The following is a 12221-nucleotide window of genomic DNA, read 5'->3' as shown; positions in this document are numbered from 1 at the left end:
AGTACAGAACCAGAAGATGGCAGCAGGCTGGTTTGGAACAACGTCTTCATTGCAGCCTGTCCACTGCAGGTCCACCTGCTCACATACACGTCGCTATTGGACAGAGCACTGAGCGGAACAGAAAAGTCCCAGGGTAACAGTTGCCGTCACTGGGACTAAGCTCAGCATGAGGGGCACATAATACCACTTTCATACCATCTGAGGCGGGTCGCACCCGGGAGCCTGACACGGGAGCTCCCAGTATGCGACCCGCCTCAATACCCTCTTTCACACCGCAGACTGCAACCCGGCAATATCACGGCGTGGGCGTTGCTGGGAGATCACATGATCTCCAAGCGCTGCCCGTCCACACACTGTGAACGGGAAACAGGTCACACTGACCTGGCTCCCCTTCACACTACACAGCGAGCCCGGTTGAACACGCGTTCAACCCTGCTCGCTAGCAGGGTTGAAATACCGGGTCGCTCAACCCAGTATATTGCCCCCTGGTACCTTTCACACCGCACAGGAACCCGGGTTATGCATGCTCATGTGCCAATAACCAGTGTTCAAAGCTGCTGGTGTGAAAGGGGTATAAGTAAAATTAATCCTGTAGATTGTAGTACAACTTTGTATTACCTGTAATTCAAAGCGTAACCACAACTAAAAATACATGTAGCTATTATGTTAACATTCAGAGTATTGACATAATATACCATAACCAAAAAAAAAACACAACAATTCAGTAACTAATTCAAACCTTACCCATTGGGAGTGTTCAGGATTTTATCACATATATCCATAATAAGTCCCCAGTCTTCAGTGGTGTTATATTCATTTGTTGCTTTCTCTAAAGGAGACAAAAAAAAAAAAAAAAAAAAATGAAATAATGAGGGGGAAAAATTACCAGGAACATAAGAGATTCAACATGGAGCACAAGATATGCAGCAACGAAATGTATTGCTCTATTGTATCCACTGCATGGAAGCATTACACAACTCCATGCAACAGTCATCCTGCTTTCTCAGAAGATTTGTCACTGGTAAAGCAATTCATTCTGGGGGTTTTTTGTTTTTTTTTTATAAAAACTACATTCAAAAAAATAAAAAATAAAAACTGTATCCAATAAATGAACCTATGGCTCTCACTGTGGATTCAGTAGGATATCCCGATGGACAGGATGTCGGCAGTCAGAATCCCAACAGCCCCCCAAAAAGTACCCTAACCCTCCCCTGCCCCCTACCCTAACCTCCCTTGTGGGTGCCTAACGCTAAACCTCCCCAGTGGTGCCTAATTCTGACCCTTCCTTCCCCCCTGCCTAAACCTAACCCTCCCTGCTTGGTGCCTAACCTTCCCGTCCCTGCACCTTAACACCCCTTCTAATTGCTAAACCTAACCCCCCTGCAGCAAGGCGCGAGTATTTTGATGCCAGGATCCCTACCACAGTCGGGATTTTGACGCCTGACTTATGCCATCGTTTAGGATTCCGGCATCGTCAGTAGTTTGGCTGGCGGGATCCCGTTCCGCGGCATTTTAACTACATTTCCTCTCCGTATTACAAAGCATTGTATTGTGTAGTAATAACAGGTCAGCTGGGTGTAATAAAATAGTTCATAGCAATATACACAGTCCCAGCAGCCAGAGACTATGGGGTAAACCTAATAGCCCGCGACTTGAAGGCATGGCCAAGTTCACAGCGAGTCTGGAAGATGTTTTAAAGGACAAATCATTTAAAAAAGGCAAAACTAACCTGGTTTTGCCTTTTAAATAATTGCCCCTTTAAAACATTGCAGGAAAGTCGCAGGCTATTACATTTATGATATATGCTCAGTATTGCGCATCATAATACACTGCTTTTGGTGAGAGACTTGATGAACAGAAGACGATGAGGATTATAACGTAACTAGTATCGTCACCCATGCAGGCTCAATCTAGGACATCGCTCATTTCGCTCAGCACACATCTCTCCCATGTAGAGGGCCCTTTTCAGTACTGCCAAATTTGCAGATCCTAGGGTGAGATCAGGCAGCAAAGGGGGCGAGTTCCACTGTTACCGGCATTTCTATGCAGGTGCAACAGCAACTCAACCCCTTCACATGTAGGAGTGAGATAACTGAATTGACCGCAAAAACAACAAAATATAGGAAAGCAATAGACATAGGAGGTATAAAAACATCACTGGGTTTATTTGTCCTAGAACAAGAAAATGTGCTACAAACAATTTGGTTTAATAATTTTTTACTCCCTTTACACTTTTTTTTTTTTTTTTTTTTTTTTATTTCCCAACACTACTCTGCAGTAATGATTCCACCTAGGCTCAGACTTCTGTGCTCAGACTAAAGTCTGGGTATTATGGCTATCCATATTCAGGTTGCATTTAAAAGGGTTGGATGACGGGTACCTCTATTACCAACATATACCGTATATACTCGAGTATAAGTCGACCCGAATATAAGCCGAGGCACCTAATTTACCACAAAAACCTGGGAAAACTTATTGACTCGAGTATAAGCCTAGGGTGGGAAATGCAGCTCTAGCCGTACACAGCCCTCAGTGCCAGATATGCCCTCATAATGCCAGACATGCCACCACAGTGCCAGATATGCCCCCACAGTGCCAGATATGCCCCCACAGTGCCAGATATGCCCCACAGTGCCAGATATGCCCCACAGTGCCTGATGTGCCAGATATGCCCTCATGCTGCCAAATATGCCCCACAGTGCCAGATATGCCCTCATGCTGCCAAATATGCCACACAGTGCCAGATATCCCTGATGCTGCCAGATATGCCCCTCATGCTGCCACATATGCCCCACAGTGCCAGATGTGCCAGATATGCACTCATGCTGCCACATATGCCCCACAGTGCCAGATATGCCCTCATGCTGCCAGATATGCCCTCATACTGCCAAATATGCCCCACAGTGCCAGATATGTCCTCATGCTGCCAGATATGCCCCACAGTGCCATATGTGCCAGATATGCCCTCATGCTGCCAAATATGCCCCTCATGCTGCCACATATGCCCCACAGTGCCAGATGTGCCAGATATGCCCTCATGCTGCCAGATATGTCCTCATGCTGGCACATATGCCCCTCATGCTGCCACATATGTCCCCTCCCCCAGTGCCTGTTACTTACCCCTCCGTCGATCCCGCACTGTATTCTGAAGGAGGGACACGGAGCACACAGCGTGCGCCTCTCCTGAGTCCCTCCTGCATCTCCGGCGGGTCTATTAAAGGAAGTGCCGGTTCGTGATCAGAGGTCACGAACGGGTACTTCCTTTAATAGACCCGCCGCTGCTGCCGGAGATGCAGGAGGGACACAGGAGAGGCGCGCGCTGTGCGCTCCGTGTCCCTCCTTCACACTGCTCTGCCTGTCACACTGCCACTGACTTGAGTATAAGCCGAGGTGGCTTTTTCAGCACAAAAAAAGTGCTGAAAAAGTCGGCTTATACTCGAGTATATACGGTAATACTGATGTTTGGGAAGACATTTAAACACAATCGTACCCCAGTAGTACTGCCGTTTATACACATAATGTAGTCCCACTTATACATACTGTATATTGCCCACAGTAGTGTCACTTATACACATAATGCCCCTAGTAGTAGTGCCGCTTATACACATAATACACACAGTAGTAGCACCCCTTATACATAATGCTCACAGTATGCCGTTTATACACAATGCCCTCAGTAGTAGTGCCCCTTATACACATAATGCCCCCAGTAGTAGTGCTGCTTATATATAATGCCCACTGTAGCAGTGCCGCTAATACACATAATGCCCACAGAAGTGCCTTTTATACATAATGCTACCAATATGCCATTTATACACATATTGCCCCCAGTAGTAATGTCCTTATACATAATGCCCACAGAAGTGCCGCTTATACATAATGTCCGCAGTAGCAGCATCCTTATACATAATGCCCCCCTAATGCCACTTATACATAATGCCCACAGTAGTAGCATCCTTATACATAATGCCCACAGAAGTGCCTCTTATACATAATGCCCCCCAGTAGTAGCGTCCTTATACAGAATGTCTCCCAGTAGTAGCGTCCTTATACAGAATGTCTCCCAGTAGTAGCGTCCTTATACGTAATTCCCCCCAGAAGCGTCCTTATACGTAAAGCCCTCCAGTAGTAGCATCCTTATACGTAATGCCCCCCAGTAGTAGCGCCCTTATACGCAATGCCCCCCAGTAGTAGCGTCCTTATACGCAATGCCCCCTAGTAGCGTCCTTACACGTAATGCCCCCCAAGAGTAGCATCCTTACACGTAATGCCCCCCAGTAGTAGTGTGCGAAATGCACGCACACATACACACTCCACACATACACACCAAACGTGCACACCCCCACCAAACACACACACACACACATTTCTCTCTCACCCTCCACTTACCTAAGATTGGCTGGCCCGCCACTATTTACTCTCCCTCTGTACAGCAGCCTGGTCACGTGTAGCTCCGCCCCCTCATTCTGGTGTAGGCTTTTTATGCTCAGTAGTAGGCTATCCATGCTGCCAGCACCGCTGCCTGTCATACAGTGACAGGCACAGCAGCCGGCAGGTAGAGGGGAGACAGGCACAGATGCAGGGATGCAGAGCGGGGAGAGCGCCTCTCCAGCCTGGCGCCTCCCTGCTTTGTATCCCTCGCTGAGCGGGTAGCGCCGGGCCTGCATGCACGATGAATCAGGATGATTGAGACTGTATGATCCTACAGGGGATGTAAGCAGGAAGTCACGTAAAACTTAAGCACTGGGTACACACTGAGCGATTTCTTGGCTGAACCAGCGGATTAGACCAACATATCGCTCAAGTAGATGCTGTGGTGAGAGGGCTTGTGTCTCACCACAACTATCCACATTCTGGTGGGATCAGCTCCCTCCAAGAAGAAGAAAACAAGACATGCACATTCTGCACCTGTAGTGAAGATTTATTAACTTCAGGCTTTCTGGATTGCACAGATGCAAATGGAAAAACAGAAGTTTGGGTTTTCCAGCTTCCCCAGAGCTAGAAGGAAGGCAGAAGCAGGGGAGAAGTTTAAAAGTCGTGGTGGCGTTGTGCGATGCACTCGCATGTTAGCAGGAAGAGGGGTGAGAGGGGGGCAGGACCCCGCACACGGGTCGGACTTGCCCTGTGCTGGGTGTCCCCCCCCCCATGTCAGTGAAATGGGTTGAAGATGTGCGGTTTTTCGCACATCTACAACCCATGCTGAATTAGGCCCATAGTGCGTACGCACTGAACGATTTGAATGATTTGTAATGCAGATCCATTGAAATCAGGCAAATCGTTCAAAATATCGTCTAGTGTGTACACAGCTTAAGATTTTGCCAAGGGGTGTCAAGAGTTCCCTAAGATGAAAATGCATACTAGTGGCACTCAAACTTATACATACACATTAACATTTGTGTGAAGACACAAATGATTAGGCCACTGATGGAATGAATGATCTCTACTGTCACACCGGTGCTTCACACCAGAAGAATCTTACTGTTACCCCTGATGACTCATCACCATACGTTGCGCAGAACGTTCTATGCCTTGCCGAACCCCAGCTGTCAGACAGTTGGCACAACACGTTATAAAGTACGTTTTTAAGCGCTACTGTGGGGACGTTCAAAAAGAAAATAAGAATATAACGCAGATATTGGTGAAAAACCGGACGGCGTTCCAGAAAGCAGAAGCAAGCCTGCAACTTCTTTGGTTATAGGATCTGAAACTTCTAACCCAAATTTGAAGGGGAATGAGATATGAACCACTAAGGTTAAATGATGTGGGAGATATAAGTTGAGGTGATGTATTGATGGAAAAGTGCTTTCACCCCGCAGATGAAAGCTAAGAGTTTTACAAACAAATTTAATAAGACTGGAAAATCCCTTTACGGACATGTACCCCAGAATACATTCATTTGCTGGCCATCATTTTTCTACCATTATTAAAATATGTAAAAATCAACGAATTGAAAAAATAAGATTTTACTTACCGGTAAATCTATTTCTCGTAGTCCGTAGAGGATGCTGGGACTCCGTAAGGACCATGGGGAATAGACGGGCTCCGCAGGAGATAGGGCACTTTAAGAAAGCTTTGGACTCTGGGTGTGCACTGGCTCCTCCCTCTATGCCCCTCCTCCAGACCTCAGTTAGGGAAACTGTGCCCAGAGGAGATGGACAGTACGAGGAAGGATTTTTGTAAATCTAAGGGCGAGATCCATACCAGCCACACCAATCACACCGTATAACTTGTGATAAACTTACCCAGTTAACAGTATGAACAACATAGCCACGGTTCAACCAAAAAACTATAACATAACCCTTATGTAAGCAATAACTATATACAAGTCTTGCAGAAGAAGTCCGCACTTGGGACGGGCACCCAGCATCCTCTACGGACTACGAGAAATAGATTTACCGGTAAGTAAAATCTTATTTTCTCTAACGTCCTTGAGGATGCTGGGACTCCGTAAGGACCATGGGGATTATACCAAAGCTCCCAAACGGGCGGGAGAGTGCGGATGACTCTGCAGCACCGATTGAGCAAACAGGAGGTCCTCCTCAGCCAGGGTATCAAACTTATAGAACTTTGCAAAGGTGTTTGTCCCCGACCAAGTAGCTGCTCGGCACAACTGTAATGCCGAGACCCCTCGGGCAGCCGCCCAAGAAGAGCCCACTTTCCTAGTGGAGTGGGCCTCAACCGATATCGGTAACGGCAATCCTGCCGTAGAATGCGCCTGCTGAATCGTGTTACAGATCCAGCGAGCAATAGTCTGCTTTGAAGCAGGAGCGCCAACCTTGATGGCCGCACACAGAACGAACAAAGCTTCAGTCTTCCTGATTCTAGCCGTTCTGGTCACATAAATCTTCAAAGCCCTGACTACATCCAGGTACTCGGAATCCTACAAATCCCGTGTAGCCACAGGCACGACAATAGGTTGGTTCACATGAAAAGATGAGACAACTAACGCCAACAACATGACCACTTTCCATGTGAGGTATTTCAACTCCACAGTTTTGAGTGGTTCAAACCAAGGTGACTTGAGGAAACGTAACACCACGTTAAGATCCCAAGGCGCCACCGGAGGCACAAAGGGAGGCTGAATATGCAGCACTCCCTTCACAAAGGTCTGTACTTCAGGAATAGAGGCCAATTCTCTTTGAAAGAAAATGGATAAGGCCGAAATCTGGACCTTTACGGACCCTAATTTTAGGCCCAAAGTCACTCCTGTTTGAAGGAAGTGAAGTAGACGGCCCAAATGGAACTCCTCCTTAGGAGCAGCTCTGGCCTCACACCAAGAAACATATTTCCGCCATATACGGTGATAATGTTTTAACGTCATGTAATGTTTTCCTAGCCTTGATCAGGGTAGGAATGACTTCCTCCGGAATCTTTTTCCGCTAGGATCCGGCGTTCAACCGCCATGCCGTCAAACGCAGCCGCGGTAAGTCTTGGAACAGACAGGGCCCCTGCCGCAGCAGGTCCTGCCTTAGAGGAAGAGGCCACGGATCCCCTGCGAGCAACTCTTGCAGCTACGGATACCAAGTCCTCCGTGGCCAATCCGTCACAATGAGTATTGTTCTGACCCTGCTTCTTCGTATTATTCTCAACACCTTGGGTATGAGAGGAAGAGGAGGAAACACATAGACCGATCTGAACACCCAAGGTGTCACCAGAGCGTCTACCGCTACCGCCTGAGGGTCCCTTGACCTGGCGCAATACCGCTTTAGCTTTTTGTTGAGACAGGAAGCCATCATGTCGATCTGAGGCAGTCCCCAACGATCCGTGATCTGTGCGAAGACTTTTTGATGAAGTCCCCACTCTCCCAGATGCAGGTCGTGCCTGCTGAGGAAGTCCGCCTCCCAGTTGTCCACCCCCGGGATGAACACCGCTGACAGCGCGCTTACATGGCCTTCCGCCCAGCGTAGAATCCTGGTCGCTTCTGCCATGGCCATTCTGCTCCTTGTTCCGCCTTGGCGGTTTATATGAGCCACTGCCGTGACATTGTCTGACTGAATCAGAACCGGTTTTCTCTGAAGCAATTCTTCCGCTTGACGCAGGGTGTTGTATATGGCCCTCAACTCCAGGACGTTGATGTGGAGACAAGACTCTAGGCTTGACCAGAGACCCTGGAAATTTCTTCCCAGTGTCACTGCTCCCCAGCCCCGGAGGCTTGCGTCCGTGGTCACCAGGACCCAGTCCTGAATGCCGAACCTGCGACCTTCTAGTAGGTGAGCACTGTTCAGCCACCACAGGAGAGATACCCTGGTCCTGGGAGACAGGGTGATCCTTTGATGCATTTGTAAATGGGACCCGGACCACTTGTCCAAGAGGTCCCATTGAAAAGTCCTCGCATGGAACCTGCCGAAAGGGATGGCCTCGTAAGAAGCCACCATCTTCCCCAGGACCCACGTGCAATGATGCACTGAAACCTTTTTTGGTTTTAATAGGTTCCTGACCATGGCTATGAGTTCTTGAACCTTTTCGATCGGAAGAAAAACCTTTTTCTGGTCTGTGTCTAGAATCAGCCCCAAAAAGGTCAGACGCGTTGTAGGGACTAGCTGGGACTTCGGTATATTGAGAATCCAGCCGTGTATCTGCAACGTCTTCATGGACAGAGACACGCTGTCCAGCAACCTCTCCCGAGATCTCGCCTTTATGAGGAGATCGTCCAAGTATGGGATAATTGTGACCCCCTGCCTGCGCAGGAGCACCATCATTTCCGCCATTACCTTGGTGAAAATTCTCGAGGCCGTGGAAAGCCCAAACGGCAACGTCTGAAATTGGTAGTGACAGTCCTGCACTGCAAATCTCAGGAACGCCTGATGCGGGGGGAATATCGGAACATGAAGGTAAGCATCCTTTATGTCCAGGGACACCATCCAATCCCCCTCCTCCAGGCTGGCGATGACCGCCCTGAGTGATTCCATTTTGAACTTGAACCTCTTCAAGTACAGGTTCAGAGATTTCAGGTTTAAAATGGGTCTGACCAAACCGTCCGGTTTCGGGACCACAAACAGGGTTGAGTAATATCCCTCTCCTTGCTGGAGATGAGGAACTGTGACAATCACCTGTTGAATATACAATTTTTGGATTGCTGCCAACACTAGCTCCCTCTCTGACGGGGAAGCCGGCAGAGCCGATTTGAAAAATCGGCGAGGAGGCAAGTCTTCGAATTCCAGCCTGTATCCCTGAGAAACAATCTCTAATGCCCAGGGATCCACCTGCGAGTGAACCCAGACGTGGCTGAAAAACCGAAGACCAGCCCCAACCAGATCTGCCTCCCCTCGGAAAGCCCCAGCATCATGCGGTGGACTTTGCAGACGCAGGGGAGGACTTCTGCTCTTGGGAACTAGCTGTGTGCAGCTTCTTTCCCCTGCCTTTCCCTCTGGCAACAAAGGATGATCCACGTACCTTCTTGTTTTTATTGGAACGAAAGGACTGCATTTGATAATGAGGTGCCTTTTTTGTATGCTGCGGGCGGACATAAGGTAAGAAATTTGACTTACCAGCCGTAGCGACAAGATCCGAGAGGCCGTCTCCAAACAACTCCACCCCTTTGTAAGGCAAGGACTCCATATGCCGCTTTGAATCGGCATCTCCCGTCCACTGTCGGGTCCACAAGAGCCGCCTAGCAGAAACAGACATAGCATTTATTCTGGAGCTTAATAAACAAATGTCTCTCTGAGCATCCCTCATATACAAGGCAGCATCTCTGATATGCTCTATGGTCATTTGAATGGCGTCCCTATCTAAGGTGTCAATTTCCGTAGATAAGGAATCTGCCCATGCCACAACCGCACTACAAACCCAGGCCGGCGCCATAGCCGGTCTAGCAATAGTACCGGAATGATTGTAAATGTGCTTTAAGGTAATTTACTGCCTGCGATCAGCAGGTTCCTTGAGGGAAGCCGTATCCTGAGAAGGCAGTGCCACCTTTTTGGACAAACGTGTCAGAGCCTTGTCAACTTTTGGCGAAGATTCCAAGCGTATCCTATCAGTTTGTGGAAAAGGATACGCCATGAGAATCCTTTTGGGAACTTGTGGTCTCCTATCCGGAGATTCCCAAGCCTTTTTGCACAAGTCACTTAATTCAAATGAGGATGGAAAAGTGACTTCAGGCTTTTTCCCTTTATACATGTGTACCCTGGTGTCAGGGACAGCGGGTTCCTCAGTAATATGCAAAACCTCTTTAATGGCAATAATCATGTACCGTATACCCTTAGCCACCTTCGGCTGTAATTTTGCATCTTCATAGTCGACACTAGAGTCAGTATCTGTGTCGGTATCTGTGTCATCGATCTGGGATATGGTGCGCTTGAGACCCCGAAGGACCTGGCGCCCAAGGGACAGGCATGGACTGGCTACCTGACTGATCCCTAGCTTCTGCCTTGTCTAATCTTTTATGCAATAGATTGACATTTGCATTCAAGACATTCAGCATATCCACCCATTCCGGTGTCGGCGTTGCCGACGGCGACCTGACATTCAAGCACTCCCCCTCCACATTAAGCGAGCCTTCCTCGTCAAACATGTCGACACACGCGTACCGACACACTTCACACACACACACGGGGAACCCCTTTCCTGAAGACAGTATCCCTGTCAAGGCCCTTTGGAGAGACAGAGAGAGAGTATGCCAGCACACACCCCAGCGCAATAACCCTGGAGACCAACACAAAAATAAGAATTTACTTACCGATAATTCTATTTCTCGGAGTCCGTAGTGGATGCTGGGGTTCCTGAAAGGACCAGGGGGGGGGAATAGCGGCTCCGCAGGAGACAGGGCACAAAAAGTAAAGCTTTAGGATCAGGTGGTGTGCACTGGCTCCTCCCCCTATGACCCTCCTCCAAGCCTCAGTTAGGTACTGTGCCCGGACGAGCGTACACAATAAGGAAGGATTTATGAATCCCGGGTAAGACTCATACCAGCCACACCAATCACACTGTACAACCTGTGATCTGAACCCAGTTAACAGTATGATAACAGCGGAGCCTCTGAAAAGATGGCTCACAACAATAATAACCCGATTTTTGTAACTATGTACAAGTAATGCAGATAATCCGCACTTGGGATGGGCGCCCAGCATCCACTACGGACTCCGAGAAATAGAATTATCGGTAAGTAAATTCTTATTTTCTCTATCGTCCTAGTGGATGCTGGGGTTCCTGAAAGGACCATGGGGATTATACCAAAGCTCCCAAACGGGCGGGAGAGTGCGGATGACTCTGCAGCACCGAATGAGAGAACTCCAGGTCCTCCTTAGCCAGGGTATCAAATTTGTAGGATTTTACAAACGTGTTTGCCCCTGACTAAATAGCCGCTCGGCAAAGTTGTAAAGCCGAGACCCCTCGGGCAGCCGCCCAAGATGAGCCCACCTTCCTTGTGGAATGGGCATTTACATATTTTGGCTGTGGCAGGCCTGCCACAGAATGTGCAAGCTGAATTGTATTACACATCCAACTAGCAAAAGTCTGCTTAAAAGCAAGAGCACCCAGTTTGTTGGGTGCATACAGGATAACAGCAAGTCAGTTTTCCTGACTCCAGCCGTCCTGGAACCTATATTTTCAGGGCCCTGACCACATCTAGCAACTTGGAGTCCTCCAAGTCCCTAGTAGGCGCAAGACACCACAATAAGCTGGTTCAGGTGAAACACTGACACCACCTTAGGGAGAGAACTGGGGACGAGTCCGCAGCTCTGCCCTGTCCGAATGGACAAACAGATATGGGCTTTTTTGAGAAAAAAACCACCAATTTGACACTCGCCTGGTCCAGGCCAGGTCCAAGAGCATGTTCACTTTTCATGTGAGATGCTTCAAATCCACAGATTTGACTGGTTTTAAACCAATGTGTTTTGAGGAATCCCAGAACTACGTTGAGATCCCACAGTGCCACTGGAGGCACAAAAGGGGGTTGTATATGCAATACTCCCTTGACAAACTTCTGGACTTCAGGAACTGAAGCCAATTCTTTCTGGAAGAAAAATCGACAGGGCCGAAATTTGAACCTTAATGGACCCCAATTTGAGGCCCATAGACACTCCTGTTTGCAAGAAATGCAGGAATCGACCGAGTTGAAATTTCTTCGTGGGGCCTTCCTGGCCTCACACCACGCAACATATTTTCGCCACATGTGGTGATAATGTTGTGCGGTCACCTCCTTTCTGGCTTTGACCAGGGTAGGAATGACCTCTTCCTGAATGCCTTTTCCCTTAGGATCCGGCGTTCCACCGCCATGCCGT

The 12221-nt window shown here is 48.4% G+C and overlaps 1 protein-coding gene across 1 annotated transcript in view; it reads right to left on the bottom strand.

Moving 5' to 3' along the window:
• STAM2 (signal transducing adaptor molecule 2) overlaps positions 1–12221 on the bottom strand; it is a 198115-nt gene that overhangs the window by 140369 nt on the left and 45525 nt on the right. Inside the window, exon 2 of the mRNA XM_063933540.1 lies at positions 745–829. Coding sequence (XP_063789610.1) covers positions 745–829 — 85 coding nt within the window. The remainder of the gene's footprint in view (positions 1–744; positions 830–12221) is intronic.

Source organism: Pseudophryne corroboree, chromosome 7, assembly GCF_028390025.1.
Source record: "Pseudophryne corroboree isolate aPseCor3 chromosome 7, aPseCor3.hap2, whole genome shotgun sequence".
NCBI classification, from domain to species: Eukaryota; Metazoa; Chordata; class Amphibia; order Anura; family Myobatrachidae; genus Pseudophryne; species Pseudophryne corroboree.
Note: the sequence above shows the minus strand (reverse complement) of the source record. Positions and strands in the feature narration are given on the sequence as shown.